Here is a 13203-nt window from a genome sequence, read left to right as displayed (position 1 = left end):
TTTCCATTCCTGTTCTGTGGAATGTGCTAATGGATTTGAGATCAGTTGTGCAGGGCAGGAAAGGATAGCAGTATGTCCCTACAAAGTGGTGATGTACAAATCCATTTCATCCATGCTGAGTGCTGCTGTTCTTGTGTTCTAGGTCCATCTGTGGTGCTGCCCCAGCCTGCTGTGGTACAGCTCCAGGCTTCTGGAGTGCTTCCTGCCTCCCAGCCAGTCATTGCAGTCACTGGAGGGGCCCCAGCACTTCAGAACCACACGTTGAATGCGCTGTCTCCAGCTGCTGGGAATAGCTCCAGCAGCGGCAAGATCCCGGTGACAAAGCCCTTGCTCCAGAGCAGCACCTCCACCGTGGGGCTGGATGTAAGTTCTGATTCTGTGATAGCTGCTAACCAAGGCTTGTGCACATCTCTCAGTTACCTGCATGCAGGACCTTATGGTCTCTTCAGAGTCTCAGGAAAACTCTTAATAGGATTTCCAGCTGTAAACAGGGAATTTAGCAGCTTGGCACAGAACAGGGAGGAACAGTAAGGATCTGCTGGGCCTGCCTGGGGTTGCATACCAGGTGTGTAAGCATATTGGCAGAAGACAGTGCTGATAGATATTTTCTGTCACTTGTCTTCTCAGGTGGAAGCTCTCAGTGGCTGGACCTCTCTTACATCTGGGAAGATTTGATATCTGATTTTCGATTAGTGCTAAATCACTTTTCTGATCCATATAATGAAAACATTTCTTTGGAAGCAGATGAATTGGAAATTTCAATGCCTCATTCTTTTTTCCATACCCGTTTATCTCTCCAGATCATACTCATGATTTTAGAGACTTCAGTTGGTGAGAGTTCCATATGGTCTTACTCTCTTCAGGCTCCCTTTTCATCATGGGTAGAATGAGTAGAAGAGGGTTAAGCTCTCAGCAATTACCGTGTTAATAAGTGAGTTTTCCCATAATAGCTCACAGTAAGCAGTAGGAGTAAACAGTAGCTTTTGAGATTTTTAAAAAAAAAAAAAAAAAGGGGTTTTTTCCCCCTTCAGCTTTGACATCTTAACCAGCTAGCAAGCTGGGTGTTAACTTGCTTTAGCTCCTAGTAGTTTGGAGCTGCTTTGATTGTATTGTGTTGTCCAAAGCAGACATGCTTGTGGAAAGGACCAAAACTTCTTGTTGGTGACTTCAGAACTCTGTCATTCCCCAGTGTGGTATTCCAAGCACGGTTATGATCCGAGGGTCCTATCACATCTCAGTGTAAGGGAGAAAACACTGGTGAAAACACGTGGAATTTCACTTAAAGGCATCTGCTTATTAGCAGTGCAGGTCAGTGTTTCCAAAAAGCAGTAGGAAGCCTATTCCTTCAGCTTCTTCACGTTGCTGCATGGTTTCCTAGTGTCTGGGCTTGCCACTCAGGCTGGACGGTAACTTTTCCTCACTAATCATATTTGTGTGTGGGCTGCATTTTATAATGAAAATATTGTGCTACAAATAGTTCAGCTGCCAGACCATGGTGGAAACTTGATGCTCAATGTGTAAGAAGTGAACAAAGATCTGTCAGTAGGCAGAGCAGTTAAGTGTGCTGCATTTTGTAGTGATAACTCCCTGTCATGCAAAGTTAACTCAAGAGACCACAAATCAATGACCTGCAGTCATTGGATTTGTGACTCCCTGTAAGCAGGCTAGCATGTCACCTTGCCATTGTCTGAATGTAAGGTTTGACAAAACCCCCTTATTGTCATCATATACATATCCATGACATCAGGAGTCAAATGTATAGCTGTGGTAACAAGCAGGTGCTTGTTTCCAAAAGTGTTTGTGTGGGTATTTCCACCCAAAGCCATTTTAGGGAAGCAGTTCAAGACTTCTGAAATGCTGCACATCTTACCTGTGTTTGTTGCAACATGAAAAAACTGTTGCAGCTGCTCTTTGGCACATACTGTGAAAAAGTGCTTTGAGAAAAAACAAATGTTTTGGGATTCAGCTGAGACCAGCAGGGTTAAAACATCTCCCAACTGCCTTGGACACCATATGTGGCCCTCAGGGCTGCACAGATGGAGCTGTCATTTGAGCTCTGTAACACATGTTATTGTTTGCTAATCTAAGCAGATGCTGCAGGATAAAAAGAAACACTGCATGACTTTCTTTTGGCCGTAGGAGGGATAAACTGTTAGTTTAACACTCAGACTGCCAGTGGATTACGCTGGGATGGGCTGATGGCAAGCTGTAGGCATGAGGCCCTGCATGTCCTGGTGGCACACATGTGCAGCCTGCCAGCTGTGGAGAAGTGCCAGAATACTGAAAATCTAGAAAAGATTGATTATACAAAATAACTTCAGCCTGTGTGGATTTCTGTTGAAGAATCCTCATTTGTGTTGTATGTTGTGTAACACTTGTTTAACATAAACTCATTAAGCAAGTTGTGTTCTGTTGAGTTCGAGACAAGCAAACCCAGAACTTCCATAAGAACAAAAAAACCTTTCATATGTGTTGTATTCCTGCAATCAAAGATGGGTCTTCAAAGACAGCAGCTTTCATAGGCTGAGACAAGAAGCTAGCTAATGCTACCTTGAATGATTTGTACTTTTCAGCTCTTTGTTAGCTTTCCCAGCATGTGTACAAAAAACTGTGTGGAGTATGAAAGACATTCTTGCTTCTAGGAGTACAGCTTGTGTTGGAAGGGAGGTTAAATTTTGCTCCTAATTGAGTTTTCTTTGGAAGTAAATGGAGGTAGAAGTGTTTATTTGTAAAATGCGTGACTCTTTGTAAAACTTCTGAAGATAAAGGAAAATCTGAATCTGGTTAGTGCTGTTTGAAGCAAGGGTTTGCAATGAACCTTCCAGTTCTCCATATTTACAGCATTTTTGTGTGTCTCTGCTAGTAGTAGTGTGGTTTTCGAAGCTAGAAAGCAGAAGTTGCATCAATGATTACCAGTGTTCTCCTTCAGTGGTCTGTGTTTCCTTAGAACCAGAAGTTGCTGTCTTGAGTGGAACATCAATACAATACAATACAATTTTAAAAGTTGGAGGCTTGCAAAAGAAGTTAGCAGAAGTGTTTGCTACTTTTAATCTTGGTTCAGCACTTGAGGCTGACATTATAAATTAGTTCCTCTCTCTCCTGAGTATCAAAGTGCTTGAGCCAGGGGCATGTTTACCCTGGTGCTAGGCTGTGTAATGCTGATTGCCATACTGTTTGCAGGTTCAGCATGCCTGTACCACTTCACTGACACAGCTCTTTCCATTTCCTGCATCACATTTGGTGGGATTGGGTGTGCAGTTGTGGCTTGTTGCCTGAGAAAAGCTAGGCAGGACCTGGAGGGCTGACCAGAGAAGGACCTTAAGCTGTTTATGGGTTGTAAATTAAATCAAAATAACTTAAGGACACAAATACTGGTTTTCATTTAAGTAAGCTTTAAAAATGAGTCAAAATGTAGTTGATATGGCTTAGACTGAAATGCAGATACTGCAGAAACTACCTGGAATCAGGCTGGGGCGAGCTGCTGTCCTCGCAGCATTTGGAGAACTGTGAGAAAAGTAGAGCAACCTGGATAAATAACACGTAAAATGTAGATGGCAGTGTCTGAAACAGTGACAGAGGTACCTTAGGATGTACTCTTAGTGTAGTGGCACTGCACTGGTGCCCTAACACCTTATTTTCTTCAGGGAAGCATGGAGATTTTCCAGAGGTTCCGGACGTGTAATTAAAAGTTGTCCAGTAATGAATAATCCTTCGCAGGTCTGCAAACAAGAGCGGATGTAAACAATTTGGGCTTCTCTGAGTTCATGATGCAAAACCTCTCTTTAAGAAGGGAAATGTAACTCCTTTTTTAGAATAGCACACAACTTGAGCCAAAGCTGCTGCATGAACTCATTCCTTGTTTTTTCATCTCTGAACAGTTTAAGTGATCCTGGCCCCAAACTGGTTTGTTCTGTACACTGCAGTTTTTGGCTAGCCTGAATATTTTTTTTTTTGGTCTAGTTTTTATATGTCTGCAGAAGCTTTTTTGTGGTTACTGTTGTAGTACTTAAAATATTCAAGACAAAGCTTAGTGTTAATGAAAGTATGTTAAAATCTTTTCCTTCTCCACTCTCTGCTAGAGAGAAACTAGAGTAAGTGCAAACAGCTTCGCTTTCACAGACTTTTGTTGCATATCCAGTTGCATCTTAATGATGTGATGGAAGTCTTCTGTTCCTAATGAAAACAGTTGCTAATCTGTGAGGAGAAGGAAATCAGGAGACTAGTGTTTAAACTTAGGATTTCAGGTAGTTTGGTATAGTTTTGTAGTATTCATCATTGTTATCTTTGTCAGCAGCAAGATGCTTTTGGTCTGGGTCATCCCACTTAGTGCAAACCACAAAACGAGTAAGTGGTAAAAGATGATGGAGTGTTCCTGCTAGGGGAAAAAAAATCAGGACTGTTGGAGAATGGGGAGGAGTTGCTTTGAGCTGTCCCAGTCTGGTCTTGCAGACTGAATGCCTGCTGATGGTTAGAGTGAATTATGTGCTTTCCTGGAGTGTGTTTGCTGGTTGAGCTTCATCCTGAAGGAATCCGGTTTGTGTGCTCTCAGAGGCTGTTCTATGATGTGAAGCAAAGCACATTTAGTGGGACAGTCAGGAAATGTGAACCCAAGCCACGCTCCTGATCTGAATTAAGATGTTAGTGTAGATGCACCCAGAGACTGCATTTAAACTGCCGTATAAGTGCTTAATACCCACAGAATGTGCAATCTCAGATCAGCAACACTATCCAAAATCTCAAAAACTATGTAGCATAGGTGGAAAAGGTACAGAAGCAGGTGTAATCGGTGTGGAAATGACTTTCATACAGAACAGACTGGAAAACCCTGGAAATTCTGTTAGGAAAGCAGATGACTGATTGTTGCCTGTAAAAAATGGTGCAGGGAAGAGTCAAGGGGAAAGGTGTTCTTGCTGCCTTGCAGACCTGAAGATAGGTATTTTCTATCTTTGTGATTTGGTTGATCAAATCAAACTTGAGTATATGTTTGATGACCCCTGCATATAGAATGTTGAGAATACAGAAGAAAACTGAGACAGTGCAGGACCTGTTTTTTCCTTATGTGTACCGTGATCCCAAGGTGCCTCAATGCTGACCATTCCAGCTCATTTGAAGCAGAGTGTGGGAAGCTCTCTGCACAGACAAAGCAGAGAAGCAGGAATTCTGTGTGAAATGGAGGCAGTTTTAACTCGTGGATTGTTAATGGCCCATGTATTGTGTGTTCAGGTCAATGTCCTGAGGCGGCAGCAACGCATGATCAAAAATCGCGAGTCAGCCTTCCAGTCACGCAAGAAAAAGAAGGAATACATGTTGGGACTGGAGGCCAGGCTTGAGGCAGCCCTGCTGGAGAATGAGAAACTCAAGAAAGAAAACAGCACACTGAAGAGGCAGCTGGATGAAGTTGTATTAGAGGTAAGAGATTGTGATGAAAGTCTGATTTTATATGAAAAGAGTTGTTCAGGTGGAAGACGCTAGAACAGAGTTGGGGTAATGTTCACTGAAAAACCTTTGAGGGTTTCTAGGCCAGCATCCCATTCCAAGCATGACTTTCACCAACTCTAGGTCAGGACAGCTGATGCATTATATGGTAGACTTTTAATTCTTTATTTCATGGTGCTTCTGAATATTTCACAGGATAGAAGCTGAATATAATGTATAAACCGAGGTTTTATTTTTAGGTAGTTCAGGAATTTATTCACACATAATTAGGCAAGTATAAATCCAAAAATCAAGTATAATTTGATGTACTTGGCTTCCAACATAACCCTGCATATGTGTACCTCTGTTTTACTCAGTGTCTTCTGTTTTCTCTGTCTAGAACCAGAAGCTCAAAGTATCATCTCCGAAGAGAAGGACACTGTGTGTGATGGTGATACTGGCCTTTATAATGTTGAATTATGGTCCATTGAGGTAACCTGCTTAGAAATTCTTCTCTGCCTACCAAGTTTACTGTCTTGAGATTTTTGTTTGAATCATTAATAACAGCCAGTGTTTTGTATTAAAGCCTTGAGCTTGAAATCTGAAATCTGCCCTGTATTCTCCTCCTGCTTAGGGGAAGATGCATCTGTATAATGGTTCCTTCTTTGGAATCCTTCTGGCAATAAGAGCTAGATCTTGTACATCTAATTTCTCCTGATTTGATTATTCAGTGCTGCATACAGCAGTTTGTCTGCTCCATTTATATCTGCAGAGATGAAGAACTGTGTTTAGAATCCTTTAGGGAAAAAAGTCAGACTTGGCTTGCTCACACCTGTGCTAATTTCAGTAGCTGTGGCTTGAGGCTGCTTTAGTTCTCAAAATACTCAGGAAATCCTGCTGTACATTCCATGCCTTGCAGTCCTGACCCTTAGATGTGTCCAGCTGCAATCTCCCTCGTCACAGAGTAAGCCCTTGTCTCCCAGATCTGGTGAAGAGGTTGTTCCCTCTCCTTGATTAGTTGAAGTGGTAATCAGAAACCTCTCTTGTTTGAACTGTTATCAGTAGAGTGTAGAGCGTTTGGCAGCAGGGAAAAGCTACATCATTTCCCCGACACTTTTTATAAGGAAGTCTGGGGAAGGAAGTAGAATAAAAAGAAATACTTCTTGCACATACCTGTCTATTTAACTTGGCTTTGGAACATAAAGACCTTTTAGATGGAGCCATTCACTTTTTTCAAAAAGGCATAGTATTTCAGTAGGATCTCAGTCAGCAGTGTGTCTCTGTTTGTCCGCAAAATCCCAGTCAAACTGAAGGAATGGGATAAATATGGATGAAGACTTTGTTTCTGACTGTGATAAATTTTTAGAAAGTGATGTTTGTATTTCTAATATTAGAAAACTTGCTAAGGCTGAAATGACTTTGAAGTATTTGCACTTACTGCAAATATTGTTTATTTCAGGAAGTGAAATACAGCTGATAATTTTGCTTTGATATGGATGATGTTAAGGGAGACCATTTCTTAGTGTATTTAGGATTTGTATTGTGATTTTTTTGACTATCAGGCAGAAAAATCATCTTGCAGATACTAAGGGATTGATTTGTACATCCCATCTGCACTTCAATCATTACCACTCCCTTGAGTAAGATGCTTGTTGAGAATTACTAGAACCAGTCATCTTTCTGAAGCTGAGGGGAATTGTGTCTGCATTGCAGTGAGATGATGGAATGCATGAAATTCTTGTTAGTGATGAAAGCTTGGGAAAATAGAGAGATGGGCGGGAAGTCTTTTACCACAGTTCTCTGAAGTTCTGTGGCATCTTCCCTACCCCCAGGAACGAGCAAGGTGTTGAGCTCTATGGCAAGGCACTGCTGTCAGAGTGGGCTGGAAGGTCACACTGTGTTCATGTCTTTGCAGTACTCAGTAACTATAGGAATGTGACAGGGTTGACTTCCTGACATGTTTGATGTTTAATAAAGTAGATAAAGCAAGAAGAAATCCTTGGATGTCTGACTGTTCCTGGCCAGTACAGTAGCTGAGCATGCCAGTATAACTGCTGTGCCTGAACCAGGTGGTTTGCATCAGCACTGGATTTAGGCAATGAAGAGAAATGTAATTGCAAAATTGCAAGGAGTTACTCTTTCTGTTTTTTTGGGTTTTTTTTTTCCTCCCTAGCAGAAGAAAGGCTCACACTGCAATTAAAATCCTAGGCTGTATCAGGGTTGTGTGAATGTTTGATTGTGCAATTCTCTTTAGAAGACCCAGAATGTGGGATATACAGACTGTTTCTTTAGGTTTCACTCCTCCCATACACATTTTCTTCCTTTTATAAAGGTGTCACTGAATGGCAGTTCCACGAGCTTGACAGAGTTGCTGTCCTGTTTAGTCCTTAACAACAGAAGCTTCTAATATATGTGGTTTTTTTCCTACAGTTTCTTACAGAAATAAGTAAGTTTTTATGATCATGTCCATGCTAGCTTATAGTTCAGCAAAAACACTCTTTCCCCTCCAGTTAGCTAACTGTGGAATCCCTAATTTCCATGCTGCGGTCAGTTGGAGGTAAATATGTTCTGAAACCTTGTGTTGCTACTTTTCCTATGTAAGAAATCATTTCACTTGCACACCTGAATGGAGGTGTGCCAGCATTTGGGCTCAGGATGTTTTGATCCAAACATATTAGCGGTGAAAATTTGTTTACTTAAAACCAGTGAACCATTGCAAAGAGGGAGTGACATTCAAAAAAAGCAAAATCATGGGAAGTTCACCTCCTAAAGTCTGTGGCAGACTTTGAAATTCACTTAGCTGGCCTTATTGTAAGATGCTTCTTAGGTTCTTGTGGTTAGTGGTAGGATTTTTTGAAGACTAGAGGTAAAACAAAAGGGCAGATGTATAGGTTACCTCTTTATGTCAAATCAGAGACAGCAGGAAGGCAGTTGGATTGTTTAGGGTTGGGGATGTGAGGCTGAAGAAGAGGCAGCCCTGCAAAGCCTCCATGGCCTGCAGTGCATCAGTGAAGGTGTAGTGTTTGAGCACTCAGCGTCCCACAAAACAATCCTATCGGGATGAGTGGCTGTGTAGTTAGTTCTGTGTTCTCCTCTGCATTAATGGATGTGTATTGCACTAATAAAGACTAACAGACTTTTTTTTTTTTAAATTGATCTTAAGTCTTGTTGACTGTGTGTGTGTTGAGATGTTTGTGATGTTTCATAGAGGGCTCCAAGACAGCTGTTCAGCTGTTTTAAGATTATGGAAAGCGGTGCAGGATGTGGCAGCCCTTGGCAAACAAGTTTAGCAGACAAAGTTATTCTGCTGACACATTTTTTCATGTTCACAGATCTGTGTGGGGGTAATCTGTAGCGCTGAACTTGGGAATTTGGGGGTGGGGGTGAAAGTCTGGTAGGGAAGTTTGCCTGTTGACACAAGAAACCTGTTTGAAAATACTGGAGGCAGAGTGCTGCCCAGTCTCCCTAATTACCAACAAGCCTTTCAGGATGTTCTTGTGTCTTTGACACAGCACCATGGTATCTCTAAGAAAAGAATGCAAGTCTAATTCAATATAAATTGAATGCCAGTATGATTTGAGGATGTGAAAGGGCCTTGTGTGGAGTTAGTGGTCACTCTGCGTTAGGTAGTTCTGTGTTACTAAACTCTTTGGGTTTGTTGTTGCTTTATATTGAAAACTGAAACTTTCAGTTATTAAAAGCAGAAGTAATTTAGCAGGAATTCTGTTAGTGTTTCTATTTTATCTGTTTGTTTTATACTAGAAGAAAGGCGCCCAGGAATTTCCCATCTGTGTGTCAGTGAACTATTTCGTAATCTTTGTGAGTTATTTGAATTTGGATTCAACATGTATAAAAACTTCCTTGTATTATTATTTCAGAGTGATTGGTGAGGTGTGTGGAGGGAAAAGGGTACATTTTAATTCCACTCATTGCAGAAGTCACCCCTTTGCCCCAGCCTTGCATTCTGTGAGGCGCAAGGCAGGAATTGGCAACCAGCAATGTTTGCACAAGAGGCATGAGCACATAGACCTTGGCACTCAGCAGGGCTGGGAGCTGGAGCCAGGTGTCCCTGAGAGCTAGGTGTCCCCAGGAGCCAGGCTCTCCTGCCTCCATATGTGCCTTCTGTGGAGCCAGTGTTGGTCCCACTCCCAGCTGGCATGGCATCCCTGGGACATGGCTGACTGCTGGCATTGACAAACGTCTAATTAGCTGTGCTGTTTTTTTGGTTGTTACAACATCAAATCTGGTAATTTTCAAATTACTGCAGTTCCTACATGCCTTTTTCAACTTCTTTGATTTCCGTGTTTGTGTTGGACTGTGCCTTAGAGCAACCAGATCTGAAAATGTGTTAAACAAGCACAAACAAGGCTGAAACAAATGGCAACCAAGCACATGTTCTAGTCTAAACAATCCATGTATTTATTTTGGGAATATTTTTATTTTTATTCTCTTCTCTGTTCTCATTTGAATATAAATTGTCTTGGTTTTGGTTTTTTTAATGCAAGTGATAGTAAAATACTTGCAGTAAAATAATCAAAGTCGTGTAAAAGCAGGGAAAGGAGAACAATCACAGAAGATGCAAAAGATAAATTTTCTGCATCTCTTCTTGGGACAGTAGCAGCAAAGCATGTAAGCCAGGTATTTGCTGGTGGCTGTAGCAGTGTCTTTTTGGCTACAGAAAGTGTTCAACTAGGTTGGTTTTTTTCCCCCTGTAGTCAGTCTGTGTAAGCTTACATGGTGATTGTCACCTAGCAGCAGTCTTAGAGCATTTATTAAGATATCAGCCAGCCAGAATGTGTCCTAACTACCACTTTAGCTATGGAGTGGACAGAAAACAAAGAAAAATATGAACTTGGAGGGAGGAAAGGCAGATTTGCAAAGAGGTTGGAACAGGAGATTTGAGAGGGTGGTGCAATACTGGTTTTTTAGTATTATTACTAATTTTGTGTTTTCTTACAACTTGGCCACCTCTGTATGCCCAGAACTCTTTAAAACGGGAAAACAGACTTGGTGATATACAGAAAGCTGTAGTTGTGGTGGGGGATGACTGAGATGGTGTTTGGTGTGGCTTAGTTCAGCTGCTGCTGCTTCAAAACCTCTTGTGTCCTGCTGACCTCAAACAGCTGCACTAGAATGGCTGGCCTTCAGCAGAGACTTCATTGTAGCTCCTCTCCAGGGTGTCCTCAAGGATTTTCCTCTACTTTCCAGGACTATCCTGGAAACTGAATAGTCAATTAAAAATTTAGATCCACTGAGCTGTTGCAAATAAAGGCGCTGGCCTGGCTGGCTGACAAGTGTGATTTGTCTGCTGTTGTCACAGATTACAGCAAATGAAGAAGCAGTGACTTTTGATTCCTGAAAGACTTAGGGGTGTGCCTTATTTCTTAAATTGGTAGCACAAACAGGGGAAAAAAACCAGAAGTGCTAAGATGAGTCATCTCTTAGTAAAAGTGAGGAAATTGCCCAAGGACTGCAAACTACCATGACCTTCTGCTTGTGAGGATAAAGTAATGAAAACACAAGTCTTTGATACCAGTACCCAGATTAGCATCCCATCTATTGTGCAGGATGCTAGTCAGCACTGCTGGGATCTGCTAAGCTTTTGGAGAATGAAGGATTTGGGCTTCTGACAGCACCATCCATTGAGCACACCTGTATTGGTGTCACTAAAGTCTAGTGCCCCTACTCAAGCTGAGCAATCTTGAGTTGGGATGTGGGAGAGCAGGATTATTCTGAGGCCTGGTGCATTCTGCAGTGTTTTTGTGCAAGTTTGCTGTTGTTTGAGACTTTATGCTGGACTCCTTGATTAAAGAAACAGGCTGGTCTTATGGCCAGCAGGAGTGTAGGTGTACCTCAGTGATGGGATGTTGGAAAGTTAAGAGGAATAGTACCATCAGGGAGCATTTTCTTTGTGGGCAAAGGAGCTGATGATGTTCCCATACCATCACATGCAGTAAGTGTTGGGTGCTGCAGTGTCGGAGCTGTGTGTTGTGTGCTGGGGTCTGTCAGTGCAGATCCCACCCACGGCAGCCAGGCCAGGATCCTGCTGTGGTCTGGAGTCACCTCTGTGCTGCCCTTGCAGGTGACCCCAAGCAGTGCCATGGTATGTTCAAAACCATCCCAAATATCCCCTTGAGTAACATATGCTGAGTAGACTAAAGCCATGTGTCTGGCACCTGCCCCACATGAAGGGCAGTGACCAACAGCTCAAACACAGCATTAATTTTGCCTTACATTAATTTGTTTCCCTAACAATTCTTCCTGGGCTCTGTGTGTGCTCCTTCTTGCCTCCATTCCGGAGCAAAGTGGGGCAGGTTGGTTGGAACCACTGACAGCTTGCAGGAGGAGTTGAAGAGGAACTCCAAAACTTGTAGTGACTGCTTGAAGTATCTCTAAGAGGTGTTCTGAGAGCAGCAAACTGCAGATCATGAGCTGTACTTCAGGGTCAGTTTCTTTTTCTCAGTTCATCCAGTCCTGGGCTTTTATTGCACTTAGTGAAGGATAGAAAAGGTTTGGTTTTCTGCTTTTTGCCAGCCTCAGTAGCCTCCCCTATGTCTTTAGGAGATTGATAGGCTTAAATGTGATGTATAGTAAACCTACATGCAAATGATGACAGTCAAATGCCTATGAATTTCTTATGCACTGGTAGAGAGGGGCTGATGAAATGTGAAGAAAAAGCTGAGAGATGAGTGCGAGAGGAATGAAACAGTGCCATGTTAGCCAGGTCCATGGATTCTGGCTGCCAAGGAAAGATGAAGCCCTCTGGGTGTTTTAGCAAAAACAGCAGAAGCAGTGTAAGACATTTGAGGCTCTTAACACTTGTAATACAGGAAACTTAATGTAATGTTTGTGACACTGAAAGAACACATTTAAGTGCTCAGTGTACGTTTGTCCTGGAGATGGCCCAAAGATATAAAACTGCTTCTGCAGCACACCTTTGGACTTGTGTTATAGTTTCTCTTTGAAGGCAGAGGGAGCAGTCAAGAGAAAAGGACAGACTGAGTGAATTGGACATGGGTCTAGGTTCCAGACCTTTCAATACCTCTCTTGATAGGTTAATGTTTGAATAAAATTGAATACCTTTAGTTTTCTTACTAAGTACAACTCGGGGAACAGGAAGGGATTCCTACCTCTTTCCTGTGCTGATCACAGCCACAGGCTTTGGCAATAAAGGCCAGATAATGATACAGAGTTTTTCAAGAAAAAAAAATCATTCTGGCTGTTAATACTGCTTTATTCCTTTCTTTTCCAGAGGCTTTATTAAAAATAAATTGCTATTTAAAGCATTCAAAACACACAAAAACTTCACTTTGGGTTGCTTTCCTCCTTTTCCCCTGCAGAAGACGACGACTGGGCTGCTCTCTCCAGAGAGAGTAGCTCTGGAGCAGCCCTCAGGAGAAGGCAGAGCCTTGCTGTCAGCAGATGGTGCACTCATCGTGAATAGAAATGAAAAATACTTTCCAGAGAGTGTCTGGCACTATGGTAGCCTTGTCTGGAATCAGTTAGGGAGAGGACAGGGTTTTTGGTTGGTGTCTCTTTGCAATGTCAACTTTAGCTTGTTGGAAACTTCTCAGCTCATACTCAGAGATGGTTCTGTCCCCAGAAAACTCTTTGTTATGATATCACTATTGGCTTTCGTCTGCAAATTACTGTACAACTTAAATGTCAGTCTTCAAAACTTGAAGTGCACAGGATTTTTTTCAGCCAGAAGCACAAATGAAATTTAATTTGGGCTCCTGGCAAGACTTGCTTTCACATTTATCAAACTGACATTCAAACCAAAGAAAT

At 42.1% G+C, this 13203-nt stretch overlaps 1 protein-coding gene across 4 annotated transcripts in view; it reads left to right on the top strand.

The window, feature by feature from the left end:
* The window catches only part of ATF6 (activating transcription factor 6), a 71927-nt gene that overhangs the window by 5527 nt on the left and 53197 nt on the right, over positions 1-13203 (top strand). For all 4 annotated transcript variants that reach the window (XR_010744212.1, XM_066324889.1, XM_066324888.1 and 1 more), the window contains 3 exons: positions 143-363; positions 5224-5409; positions 5816-5907. Coding sequence is in view for 3 of the 4 variants with exons in the window: in XM_066324889.1 (XP_066180986.1) it covers positions 143-363; positions 5224-5409; positions 5816-5907 (499 nt within the window). In the remaining variant the exon portion in view is untranslated. The remainder of the gene's footprint in view (positions 1-142; positions 364-5223; positions 5410-5815; positions 5908-13203) is intronic.

This window comes from Sylvia atricapilla, chromosome 9 (assembly GCF_009819655.1).
Source record: "Sylvia atricapilla isolate bSylAtr1 chromosome 9, bSylAtr1.pri, whole genome shotgun sequence".
NCBI classification, from domain to species: domain Eukaryota; kingdom Metazoa; phylum Chordata; class Aves; order Passeriformes; family Sylviidae; genus Sylvia; species Sylvia atricapilla.
This window is presented reverse-complemented; position numbering and strand designations above follow the sequence as displayed.